The 13,913-nt window shown below is 42.1% G+C and overlaps 1 protein-coding gene and 1 long non-coding RNA gene across 2 annotated transcripts in view; one reads left to right on the top strand and one right to left on the bottom strand.

Moving 5' to 3' along the window:
• SPOCK1 (SPARC (osteonectin), cwcv and kazal like domains proteoglycan 1) overlaps window positions 1–8,826 on the top strand; it is a 254,894-nt gene extending 246,068 nt beyond the window's left edge. Inside the window, exons 10-11 of the mRNA XM_015875879.3 lie at window positions 4,403–4,540; window positions 5,527–8,826. Coding sequence (XP_015731365.2) covers window positions 4,403–4,540; window positions 5,527–5,717 — 329 coding nt within the window. The 3' untranslated portion in view covers window positions 5,718–8,826. The remainder of the gene's footprint in view (window positions 1–4,402; window positions 4,541–5,526) is intronic.
• A 1,162-nt stretch (window positions 8,827–9,988) lies between these two features.
• Window positions 9,989–13,669, bottom strand: LOC107320105 (uncharacterized). Its single transcript, XR_001558139.3, has 3 exons — window positions 13,565–13,669; window positions 13,110–13,226; window positions 9,989–10,332 (listed from the first exon to the last, which is right to left on the bottom strand). It is a non-coding gene; the product is annotated as an uncharacterized LOC107320105 (long non-coding RNA).
• Window positions 13,670–13,913: the final 244 nt, after the last annotated feature.

The following is a 13,913-nucleotide window of genomic DNA, read 5'->3' as shown; positions in this document are numbered from 1 at the left end:
TACTTTCCATCATATCATAAAAATACAGAGCCTGAACTGATGCATCTCAGAACTCATGCTGCTCTGGTAGATATTTAAAATTAGATGAAATAAATCCTTACTAAAGTTTCAGATGATTAAACTGAGTAGTATTAAGGTAACTAATTTCATGTCATAGAACACATTATTACACAGCCTAGAGTTTACGTGGTGGATCTCAGTAAAGCTTCTGACCCAGAGCATTCATGCACGTAGAGTTAAACCAAGTGAGGCATCTCAACATGGAATGCAGTCTGTATGCTTACAGGACAAACTGAATTTCACCCTGGGAGGGAGAGTCTGGTTTGATACAGACCCTCAGTGCCATCCTTAGTACCATGTCTTGTTTTTCACCAGCTATGGCACAGAGCACACACAGCAGCTCTGCTGAAACAAATTTCAGACTTCAGGCTGCTCTCGGACTGTGGTCTGATGTTTCTAGATACTCATTATCAGACCCTGAGCAGATTTCATCTTTGTCAAACCCTGCTGTTTGTAGAAGCTAGTGCTTTGGGTTCAAGGTTCAGGTATTGTGAACTTTAGATTGTGTGGGTTCAAATAAGAATATTCCCAAAGGCCACGGGGCCTATAGTTTTGTTCCATCATCTTTTCGTAGCATGTTTCCATAAAGATTAAGATGTTTCAGAGTTACAGCTCCTGCTGTGCATCACTGTGGGAGGATTGATCACTCTGTATGTGTGCTACATTCTGTAAATGTTTTGCTTTTTTTTTTTTCATTCAAATGTGTGCCATGGTAGAGGATGTGTGTTGTCAGCCTCGTGGGTCTCCTGATCTCCAAGCCACCTGAAAGAATATGCCCAGGTCCTAACAGATAACTTTCACTGTCCTATATTTATTTTATGCATTGCAGTTATTTGCTTAATGTAGTTAACGTCATCTGGGCTGAAATAAGGGATTTGTTGTAGTACAGGGGATAAATAATGATAGTACTGGAGGTAAGCAACATGAAGGCAGTTGTACTGCATGGCGCTGAAAGCAGATCACAATAATAAGAGCAAAGTGACAATGTTACAACAGCAGGAATGGTCCCTCACCACAAATAAATTCAAGTCAAGCGCATCTGCAAAAATAAAGGGTAAAAGTGGGCAAGCTCAACAAACTGAGTGTCAGGCACAGAATGTTTGACAAGCTAGAAAATAATATAGAGAAGAGCTTTGTGCTTCACCTGCCTTGAGACTGCCTACATAACGACACCTGTCTGAGATTTTAATCTGATCCCATTGCTATTTATATAGCGAGGGGAAAAAAAATGTCATTTCACAGAAAAATCATGCAAATGGAAAATGAGACATGCACATGACAAAAACCACCACTTGTAGCAACAGCAGAGACTGAAATGAGATGAGTGTTTTCAGAGAAACTCATCTTTAGTTATTCTCTTTCCTTCTCTGACTTAGAGCACAGCATTTACAGTCTGGACGGCGTGCATGAGGAAGATTTCTGTTCATTTGGATCCACTGATAAAAAATGATGACTTTTGATATTTTGTTCTCTCTATATTTTTCAACACACATGACACTGCAGCAAAGTACTTCAAAGCCACTGCCATTAGATGTGTTGGATTTGGAGACTTTCAAATAGAACTGAGCATCCCAGGGGACTGAATTAAAAAGTAAACAGCACTATTCATCTTTTCCTACCAGATTTATCTAGAGTACAATTAACTGCAGAGAGTGTACTTTTAGAGCATACAACTGTGCATCCTGATAATGTTTCTCCCACATCACTAAGGTAATAAATTTCTGCTCCCGTCACTGTTTTTTTTCTATCTCAGCCCTGTGAATTCAGCTGGCATAATAGCTAATACAGGGAGCTGGCACTTAATTCTGTCTAGCTTTTACCGGTGTGCTTCGCTATCTTTAGCATATAATTATTCTTTCCATGTCCTCCAAGGAAGCAGAGTGTTATATAGATAAGGAAAAATGGGGAGGGGAGGAAGACATACATAAAGAAGATATAGGTGCAGCAGTGCTGTTCCAGTTTGCAGGGAGTAATTAAATACTGTGTGGAACAGAGAAAGACAGAGGAAGCATGATTCCTTAGCCTCAGGCAGGCAGTGGGGAGCAACTAAGGTGAAGTGGTAGATAGTAAAACTGCAGCCCCCTCCACAGAGTGGCCACAGAGATGGATGTGCAAGAAAGACAGAAGGGAAAGAGAAGGGAAATAGGAATTCCTTTGTCTTTCCAAATTGCTTGGGTGTTCCCTGATGCCCAGTCAAGTTCAGTACCACTGAAAAATTCTAACCAAAACTTGTAGGCAGAGCTAATTTGTAATGCACACGGGGGCTGATTTGGGTAGGATTTGCAGGATGAATCATCCTTTTGTGCACTACTTGCTCCCAGTGATGCTCTGTCCTCACTGGATTATCGCCCACACAGGCTTCTTCCTGATAGCTGGGAAACAGCATGACACCAGGGTGCTCAATACATAACATCCCAGTGTTATATCCCAATTGGCTCACATTTCCTCTGCAGAAATAGAAGTGACTTCTACTCTGCACCGTGACCCAAAGCGTGAATCCCTTCCATGCAGCAATCTTGGCATTGAGCCTGGGCTATTTTTTATTTTTTTTAAATCTATGTCTTTTACAGTTGTCTTGGAATATTTTAATGCTTTACAAGAAACGTAGTGAAGCTCTGTGAAGAGGTTGAGTTGCCCAAGGACAAGAGAGAGGATGAGACAGTTTAGAAATACAGAGGCCATTCCCTTCCTACCCTGGAGAGCCATGTATGTTCTCCCCCCCCTTTGGTTGTTCCCTGGAGCCAGAAGTACAGCTGATGTAACAGGGGAGCTCAGCAGCAGAAAACCAACCCTTGAGCACTTTTCCCAAGGCTTTGAATAGACTGATAAACACATTGAAAAGAGAGAGGATATGAGCATAAATATGAAAAAATATATATATTAACACTGAAATAAGGGATTGAACATTCAGCGTGAGGTTATAAAAGCTTACAGAGGTGAATATATGCACAGTTTTTAAAATATAGTAAAAATGAGTAGTTGTCATTGTGCTTACTTTTGTATATGGCCATAGTGATGGTTCCTATAAGCAAACTTACCACATGGCCGTGATCTGAAGTTGTTTGAAAACACTTGTACTAAAGTGATCTCCAAAACTGATTGGAAATAAATAATACAAAAATTTCTGCTGACACTCAAAGATTTCTCTTCTGATCTTTCAGACCAACATTACTGGCAATTAAATGTTAGAAAAGAACCTTAGTGCAGCAGGCTTAGAAACCCAAGGATTCGTTTGATATATATGAAAAACATGAGATAGATTGACCGACTTCTTCTTTTATGTCTTTTATATGGGAAATGTCACGGCATTTTGGCAGCAAGATCTCATTTTTTGTGAGAAATGTAGAGGAAATGGCCCCTTTGACACATGAACTGTCTGAAGAGATGCTGTACACATGGAACTAGTTTAAAAACTTCCTGTGTGACCAGTAAATCATGGCTGTCATTGACAAAGGAGAAAATAACTTTCTCAACAGTCATTTGAGATAAGAGATTCGGGGCAAGGGTGGGTTTCTGCCTTGTATCAAGTTGAAGCTATTGGCAAAGAATGGAGAATGACTGCATTGACCTCCCCTGGGAATAATCTTGAAGGACAAGAGAGGCCTTTTGTATGGAAGAGCATTTCCTCTCTCAGCTGCAAATGGTGGGAGCAGTAATAGGTTTCTCCTGAGAGCTCACCTGTCTGGAAGCCAGAATGAAGCACACTCTGCAAGTTTGAAGTGTCTTGGTTTTATTGTGAAATAAACCTTAGGCTTCAAATCTGAAGATTCAGGGATTTCAGTACCTGTTGTCCCTCTCTGTAAACCTCTATGCATTATTTCTCTTATGCACAGAAACTCTTGGTGAGTCAGAAATGCTTGAGATGAGTATGAATAGCAAGCAGATGGCAGACACCTTCCAGGGATAATTACAGTGTTGTGGAAAGACTTGTGTGATAAACAGTGAAGGAGTGCAAATGGACAGAAAATGCAGAATTAATGAAGTTGGGGTAATATTCTGGTTGGGAAGAAAAGCTTAAAACCCAAAATTAAATCTGAACAACACCATGGGAATGCTAATCATTTAGAGACAGACTGAATCCAGTCTTTAGTAGCATATGCCTTCAACCCCCACCTGCTGTCACAAAGCCATGCACTGCTTAGTGACCAGGGTGCCTCAAGGTAGTTAATCATGTATAATTTCTGTTCCCTTTTAGGTACCAGATAGTCACGAGAGTTTTCTTGTCAACACTGTGATGTTTTTCATATAAATAAACAACAAGCTCATCATATCACATGCCATCATAGACCTGCTTAATCCTACCAAGGCTTCTATTACTGATTATGTCTTGTGTTTTATTCAGGTGCTTTCATCCCACGGTGCAATGAGGAAGGTTATTACAAAGCCACTCAGTGCCACGGCAGCACAGGGCAGTGCTGGTGTGTTGATAAGTATGGCAATGAGATAGCTGGCTCGAGAAAGCAGGGGACGGTTAGTTGTGGTGAGTAATGATGTGCTCTCCTCAGATAGCAAAGGAATTAACATCATTGTAAGGCTCGCCATTGCTGTAAGACAGAGTACGATAACACAACTGACAACAGCAAAACATAGCTGTGTTCAAAGTGCTCATGTGGCTCCCAATTCCTGTTACAAATGGGGTCCTTATGCATATTTGTCCTTCAGACTGAAGGACTACAGCAGAAGGGAGCACACAGTAGCCAGTCTTAAATGCTTTTTTGTTATTACCAGTGTGGGATTTGTCACTGATATTGTAAATTAAGGCTATGGGACTGCTATGCAAGATTATTAAATATATTGCTCTATGTACACTGGAATACATGTCGATGGGGACTTCACAGACAATGTGCTTCCAGAGAAAGGAAGGCCTAGCTACAAATTTTTATGAATTAGCAATCAAGCCCAAGAAAATTGCTGACAGCACAACATGGTGGGGGTATACACAATAACCAATTAGCTGGGCATTGCTTTGATGTGCTTAAGTGATGGCCGTAGATGCAGCTGTTGTAATTCCAGAAGAAAAAAGTCAGAGTCCTAAAAAGTCCGGGATGCCCAGAACTTCATTGTGGCTGTTAGGCTCAGTAGATGTATTTGCGAAGTGTTTTATGCACTTAAATCTATTTAGAGAATATTTCTAGCCTAGCATGATCTACTTAATCATGATGAGTTAAAAGTATTTGTAAGTAATTATTTTCTGGCCTGCATGCATATGAACTGAGTCAGTCTTAAAAGCAGTTGAGAATCTGGAAGCAGAGTGATGCAGTTTTTCATGCAAGTAAATTTCTTAGAGTAAATTAATATATAAATTTAACCCAGTTCAGGATGAAAAGTGAAATTTACAGATTGTATCATGAACAACTGAGCCAATTAATTAAAAAAGTAACATTGCAAATGCCAGTGGTTTGAATGACAAGGGTAGTGATGTACGAGGCGATTTGGTGTCACACTGTTCCCACTTACCTATTTCAGAAGAGGAGCAAGAAACCTCAGGGGATTTTGGCAGCGGTGGATCTGTTGTGTTGCTGGATGATCTGGAAGAGGAACCTGAAGCAACAAAAAAGGACAAAGAAGGGAAACTGAAGATTCATGTAAGAGCAGCTAATGAAGATGATGAAGATGAAGATGATGATAAGGATGATGAAATTGGTTATATATGGTAGTGCCCATTGTTCTGAGGACTCACGTTTTGCACAATATTGCAATTCACATCATATCTCTGCAATTGTATCTGAGAGTACCTGGCACAAATATTCCCTCCCTACCAAGTTTAATTTTGTATAGTCTATTTCATTTGGAAGACAGCTGCTTTTATTTTTCCAGCAACGACTGTTTGGAATCCAGCTTTTGTTCTGTTGGTTTGGGAGATTTTCATTCTATCCGCAGGGGCAATGAGTTTTGTTCCAAAAACATTTCATGTCTTAATCCTCAGTTGCACAGCTTATGACACATATCTCATGAAAGAAGAATCACAGAAGGGCTCAGCAAACCCGTACAAGGCTTAGAAGCCCATCTGATGTTATCACAGACAATTTGTATCATAAATTGCTATCTGGATCATATCAGAAACAGTCCTTTTTCTTTCATAGGAAAGGAAGAGGGGAAAGGCTGTGGGGTAGCCTCATTGCAGCCTTTCGGGAAGGGAGCCTATAAACAGGAGGGGAGTCAACTCTTTGAAAAGGCAGATGACTGCAGGACAAGGGGGAAATGGTTTAAAGTTGAAGGAGGTAAGATTTACATTGGATATCAGGGGGAAGTTCTTTACTATGAGAGTGATGAGGCACTGGAAGAGCTGCCCAGACAGGCTGGGGATGCCCTGTTCCTGGAGGTCTTCGAGGCCAGGTTGGATGGGGCCCTGGGTAGCCTAGTCTAGTAAATGGGGAGGTTGGTGGCCCTGCCTGGCAGAGCATTTTGAGATTCATGATCCTTGAGGTCCCTTCCAACCCAGGCCATTCTGTGATTCTGGCTGACACACCACTAAGCTGCCTGGTAAGCAGTCCCTCACTGTAAGGCTGTACAGTTTGTGGAGCCACTCACCATCAAAAGTAGTAAGCTGTCATTTCTTTAATTTAAATAGTTAATATGTATTTGGCCTGTTTTAAAAAGGAACTTGATGTGGGAGTGCTTCAAAAGCATAACTCCTGCTCAGTGTGACAGACTGCACACTCCTGACAGGCACGTACAAAAAGAATAGTATTAAAATGCAATCTGTGCTCCCCTCAGCATCAGCCACGTATTTATAGCTCTACAGTTGTATCACAGCACACTGACATTAAATTATTTGCTGTGTCCTTTCCTGTGGCAGTTCTCTGATGCAGGAACGTACTGCGGTGACCTTTCATTAGTTTTGCTGTTTTCAGGACCTCTAAGCGGGGAGAGCCAAGGAGAGCACTGTGCATCCACACACAGACTGCCTGGTGGTGGGGCAGGCACTGTTGGCTTCGTTTGAATTGTAGAAAAACTCTTAAAAACAAATTTCCCTTCAGCCTACCCCTCTGAGTGGTCTCACTCTCCACACTTACCTATTTTTCTACATTCCTGCATCCCTTTGCAGTGGCTCTTCCAGCCACATGCATCACTGAGGGCACACAGTCCATCCCTTCTGTCCACAGCTCACCAGGGCACAGCCAGTCCAACCAAATCCTCAGAAGGAATGCCAGGTCCAAGCTTATGGCCTTCCTGGATCTTGTACAAAATCTGCAACTGCTCAAACGAAAGCTGTTAAATAAGGTTTTGTAAAGCAATGTGGGCATCCCTCAGTTTACGTGAGCAGAGGTGCCAGCAGCAGCCATTTCTCATCCTCACTGATCCTATCCTAGCTACAATGTTATGTCTCACCATTCCAAATCTGCACTGGAAAAACAAATACAGTTTTATTATGGACTAGTTCAGTAGGCTGCAGCTATCACAGTGTAAAGAAAATAACATCAAATAATGGGGCAGGGCCTTACCAGGAAGACAACAGGCAGATCTCTGTGCTTTGAATGGCAGCTCAGACTGCATTTTGCCTCAAATAGCATGACGTTATTTAACAAAGCCCTGCTGAAATCCACCAGCACTGTGCAACGTTAGGGGGACCTGTGGTTTATGTATACATACACATGTATATTGAGACAATAAATCCAAGGTGTTTTATTTCCTTAAAATAAAAACAGCCAAGAATTCTACCAAGAACCAATGCTTAGTCAGATCAAACCCTTTTCTTCTTCATGCTTTGTAAAGGATTTAATTTGCTCGCAGCTTAATTTAATTCCTTTTTCTTTTTTTCTTCTTCCCAAAGCAGAACTTCCCATCTGCATCAAGTCATTGACCTTTCAAACATTTTCTCATTGTGAAAAATGGAATCAGAGTTGCCCCATTCTTTTAGAGACACAAACCAATTTTTAATCTCATTTTCTTTTCATATTAGGGACTATGAAATACTGTTAGGTGTTGCTTTATGGTTCTAGGTGTCCTTTTAACTACTGTGGTTAAATCAAAATCTCCTTGAGTTCAGATTTCAGCACAGTTGGGTTTTTTGGGTCATTACTGGCCTTTGCTGTGAACACAAAGAACCCTTTTCTTTTCTTTGTCTTTTTTTTCCAGGCTGTTCCATAGTATTATTTTAAACTATTAGACTGTTTATTTAATATTTATTCTACAGTTTATATTGAAAATGTAAAGTTTATATTTAAAACAACACTGTTTGTTAGTGAATGCTTCTCCTTGCCTCTCCAGCCTAGTCTGTTAGTCTCAGTGTACATTTCTGGCATGGGAATATTTTGATATTAGAGGTTTTGTAGCATTTTTCCCTTTGAGCAGCAAATGACATAGATCTGAGGTCATCACTCAATACAGACCACCGGCTCGCCCAAGCTTAGCTTCCTACATTTGTTGGCTTTTATTGCGGTCCCTTCTGTATGCCATTCAGTTTCCTTTAATACATAGACTGCTTTGTACAGTTACTATACATCAAAAAGCCCTTTCTACAGTAGGTGGTTTTTGGTCTTTTTATACTTTTCTCAATGCTGTTGATGTCCGTTACTGTTCAATGTGTAGATCTGTAAGAAGAGACCCAAATATTACGTGTTTCAGTTTGATGTCCCTACTGTAGATGGATGTAGGCTATCATAGTAAGTAGAACCGCATAGTAAATTCTGAATGCTTTTTCCATAAGGAGTTAAGTGGAATGTGAACATTTTGCTATCTTCCTTTGGTTAACTGTAAATGCTTAACTGTAGTCTGGAATAGTTGCATTTTTGTCTGTCTCAATAAATTTTAATTTGTCTGCGACTCGTGATTACCTGTCTTGAATTTTATTAAACTTTGGGGATCAGAAATACAGCAGCGCCTTGAGTCAGCATTTAATCATGCATGGAAATGGATGGGCTTTTTATATTTGGTTTATACCTCTTACCTCTGTTCAATGTCATCCGTAATCTGTGAAGTTAATGTAAGGTCTCTGGAAAGCTGTATTTTAGAAGCAGAAATGAAACCAAACTGGAAGCAGTGATTGTACCAAAAGCAGAACTTTTCCAATTAAATCCCAATAGCTTTTTTAAGGAAATGAGCTGTAGGAAGGGGCAGGGGAAATTTTCAGTGCTATTTCCTCCCCAGTTTGCAGATTGTCACGTCTTTGTCTCTTCTGAAGGAACCCAGGGCAGTTTTAAGAACAGACCCAGTCACACTGTTGCATACAGCATAAATGAATTGCATTGAATGCATCTGGGGGGGGGAAGTCATTCTCCCTTATAACTTATAACTTAAATTTTAGTTCCATTTTATTCACTAACTTTAAACAGCCAACATCATTACAGTGATGATCTAACAGATTTAGAGCTCGTCTTTCTTTACACCACTGACTGAGCTGTCTCCTCCAAGAGGAGAATCCGTCTGGAGCACACCTAAAACTTGAGTTAAATTGATGTTGTTCACTGGTTTGTTTTTACTATTGATAACACATACTGCTGTCCAGCATGCTGCCGTACCTGTCTGAGGAGATAAGAGCTTTCCATTTCCAAACCCAGGGCAACCCTTTGAAGTGTTTGATCTTTCAACATTTAAGTGATTGAGCCATGCCAGATTTTGTGGCACCGAGGGCTGAAAGGCAAACACACAAACTCCTAAGCTTAAAAACCTATGGGCAGCTAATGAGATTTTAATGGTTAAGAAGTGAATGGTGCTGAATCTCTTTGGGTTCTATATTGCAGGAACTGAAGCGCCCCTGTTCAGCATCACCACAGCCCTCCCTGAGCAGAAACCCAGCAGTGCCTTCTGAACCACCTTCCTGTGTCAGCCCCTGTTGTCCTTGCTCCCCTGCTTTGGGATGCCCACTGCTGGGAATGGTTTACCTGCCTTATACAAGGTTGAGCTGCTGTTGTACCACCCGTACGGTGCAAATCTGCTCTGTAACAGCCTGTACTGGGCTAAACATTGTGAATTTGTCCTTGGATATCAGACAGTAAAAGACTTACAGCAGATTATCTTGTCTCACCTGCTGTGCCCTGATAAGGTTTGGTGTTTTATCTCCAGCTATTCCATGATGCCGCCTTCCATTTTGGAGTAGAATCCTGAACCAATTCTCATTAACTCCCTTGTAAGGGACACAGCCTTTGCCAATTGGTACTGCAGCGTGCCTGTTGCTCTAGCAATACTAAGAGGTGGGTCTGGACTTAAGGTGAAGTGATGAGCAGAGCTGGCTCTTACCTGGAGGACAACGGAGTCCATCCTCTTCCAAGCAACACACTTCCCATCCTCAGGAAAATCTGCCAGTCCGGGCACTGAAGGGTGATGGTTCCACTGGGAAAAGGACAAATTACAATATTACCCTTCACAAGGAAATAGCCTTTTTCCTCCTGTTTCCCAACATACAAATACTATTCTCATGTTACTAAGATGATTTTGCTAATGATCATACTTCTTTTTCTCAGAAACCTCCCTTGCCAGATGTATTCTTACACACACAGTCTTTTTTCCTCTCTTGCAAAGCTTTCTGATGAGAGCCAAACCAGCTACGAAGCATTAGCATCAGTGCCTTCACTGATGATTAGTTTCATTTTTCCTTAAATGCTGACAGTCAAAGGGTGAGATATTAAAAAGAAAAATCATGTCAAAACAGTTTTGCACACAGCACAGCTCTCCAATTAGATTAAAAGGAGGCAGAGTGCTATTAAGAAGCCTTTGCTTTTCTGAGCTCCCTCACCGCCTTTCTGGGGGAGGCAGGGAGAAGAGCAGGCGTTATCTTGCTGTGGAAGAAGGAAAAATAAAGGGTAAAACAACCAGATTTAGGTAAGTGAGAAGAAGAGGAGCAGCCCCACGGGACGTGGGTGAGCTCTCTGAAAAGTTCCTACTTTTCTTCAGGGCAATGCAAATTCCCACTGACTTAAGCAGCTCAGGATCAGCCCATCACAACCCACAAAGTGCAGAGGCGGCTTTCTGCCATGAGCCAGGCTGCTCCTGTCCCCTGTGAGCAATATGGAGTGCTTGAAATGAATCCCTGAAAGCAAGGATTAAAAAAACAACAACAAAAACCACACAGTAGCTGTCTGGGAGGAAGAGAAGAGCACAACCAGTGAGCACGTTCGGATATTTCCCAGCACCCCATCAGCCCAGTATTGAGGCAGAGATATGTAAAAAGCCCTAAAGCGTGCATTAAACGCCTATGGAAGCACCCCGACAGCTGTACTGCTGTAAGATGCCCCACTGCTGACACCAGCTTTAGAAAGAAATACGGTGTCTGGCAGCAACTGGTCTCACAGATCCACTTCTTTCAGGCCTCACTATAAATTCCTGCAATTCTACGTTAAAGAGTTGGGCAGAGAGAGAGAGAGAGTTCATAAAGAAACTTAACACGCAGGGTCTCTGCCAGGTACTAACTGTCACTCCTCATCTATAGTTACTCAATAAAAATCATTGTTGGAGCGTGACTCTACTTCCTTTCCCAGCCAATACATTCATAATCTGGCCCTTGAATATGTGAAAATCCACTCCAGAGCACACCGTTAGAGGAAAGGCTCAGAAACACCTTGGTTTACTCTTTGAAAATGAATGACCTAATCTGATGTTATTTGCAATTTGTGAGAGATTTGCAGTTTTTGATAGTGGCTTTTCTATGCTAAATAACACAAATTCAGTTAACACAAACACGGTCAAGTAGAAGTCAGCACAAGTAGGAACATACCGACATAGATTTGCTCCATCATGGATGACATCAATTTATCACAAGCAGCAAGGAATTGACCTAAATAGCTGCTAGCCTGAAGTAAAATTAAATAAAATCAAGTCAGTAACAAGATGTAGGCGTCCACAGATTAACGCAGGCTACTGAAATACAGCAGGTTACAAAGGGCTGTTACAGAAGATCAATACTTCCACTGCTTTTGGCAGCTTTTTTTGGTGGCTGCCAATGCTGCTCCTATTGCAGCAGGGTACAATTGTGCCCCAATCATTTCTTCTTGCCCCATGGCCAGCACTGAAGGATGGGGAGTGCATCTGGTGACACAAAAGGGATTGCAATAGATTTCTTTTGGCAAGCGAGAGAGAACAGTTTGGCTCAGCTGGCTGCTGTGGTAGAACATCACAGTTTGTTAAACCACCCAAAATTGCACTAATGGTCCTGTCTGTTCTCAAGCCCGATTTCTATCCTCATTTGAAATCATTCGCTTCAGTCTTCAGTAGGTGATATTTCCTTTCCTTTGTTTCTTTTTTTTTTCTTCTTTAATTTTGTCCCCAAGCCTTGGAGTTAATTAAGTTTTAACAATGAGCTGTATCACTGTAGAACAGGATATCTGATCGCTCATCTGTTTTACATAATTGATTAATTAATAACCTTGCTAATTGAGTCTCATGAAACCCTCTGTTAATCTGGGCCAAGGCTCTGTCCTGAACCACTGCTTGTAGGGTTACATTCACACCAGGACATTTTGGCTCTGCAGGGCACAATGCATTATCAGCTTGCCAAGGCATTGGGGATGCTGCCGAGGCTCACAACTTGGCAGGTGAACCTTGCTTTATCTGCACTGCATTTCAAAGCTGCTGCCTGCTCTCTGCTATGCCCCCAGCAACTTCAGTGCTGTTTCAGACCAGCTACCACTACTCAGCCTCACAGCCAACTCAGCTGGCAGCACATCCTACAGCTCCTGGCTGAGCACGCTGACAGCACGGCTGTACACTGCCTTGGCCAAGCAGCCTCCCCCCTCTTATCTGCAGCTCTGCACACTGAGCTCTTCCCAAAGGCACTGCAGGATGCAGTGTGACCTGCAGCTTTCCTCGGGAGCAATCACAGCTGAAATAAAGCATAACGCTATGGATTCTGTGCAGCTGAAAGGGAGGGGACTAGCCATAGAAATAACCACTGGCAGCAGTATGCATTTTAATAGCATCTCTTTTCTTGTTCTTGCCCCTCAGTGCAGGGTATAATGCATCTCTACCACCTGATAAGATCAGCAAGATGGAGAGGTGTGAGCTCTGCCTTTAGCACTGCTCCTGACGGTGATTTCCAAACACCTTCCATCACCTGAACAGCAAATACTTTCCCTTCATATCTTCCCACTAGGAAAACGTGTCCTCAGACCCACCTGCATTATGTGGGCACAAACCCACAGCAATTTCACCCAATGCTCAGGGCTTTATTCCATTCAAGCGTGTTACCTTTCTTCAAGCAAGATGGGGGTTAGCCTCTTTTCCCAGGTAACCTGCAAGAGGACAAGAAGCAGTGGCTTTAAGTTGCATCAGGGAAGGTTCAGGATGGATATTAGGAGAAATATCTTCTCAGAAAGAGAGGTGAGTGATGCAGTGGCACAGGCTGCCCAGTGAGGTGTGGGTCACTGTCCTGGGGGTGTTTCAGAACCTTGGAGGTCACCTGGGGTCAGTGGGCATAGTGAGAGTGAGCTGGGGCTGGACTTTGGAATCTTAGTGGTCCTTTCCAACTTAAGGATTCTATTATATTGTACTATATGAATAAATTGAAAATGTCCTAAGAAAGTGTTCATATTTTAAAACAGCAAAGAAAAGTGCAAGTGAGGTCCTTCACCATGGTTTTTAGGAGGCATCCATGAGTCCAGGCAGCTGAACTGTCAGCTCTCACCCATCCCAAAGCTCTTCCCAACCTCAGCACTGATCTCAGGCTGCTTTCCAACCTCTGCACCGCAGACGATCCTCATTCAAAAGCGCTCCTTAGCACCACATCATAGGGATGTCCTGCTGATAATTTAATCCTGGGGATCTGGAGTGGATTTCAGCCCTGGAAACTAAGGGATAAGTTAAAACATTACACAGATATCTTGATATGTGTGTCTGCAGGGGAAGCTAAGGACAGCAGCCATTTGTTTTGGAATATCTCACGGATTCCCAAGATTCTGGAGAAAGAAGGAGACACCAGT

Source organism: Coturnix japonica, unplaced genomic scaffold (assembly GCF_054131305.1).
Source record: "Coturnix japonica strain WE unplaced genomic scaffold, WE-NBRP24 Scf048, whole genome shotgun sequence".
Taxonomy (NCBI): domain Eukaryota; kingdom Metazoa; phylum Chordata; class Aves; order Galliformes; family Phasianidae; genus Coturnix; species Coturnix japonica.
The sequence above is the reverse complement of the archived record's forward strand: the minus strand, read 5'-3'. Positions and strand labels throughout refer to the sequence as shown.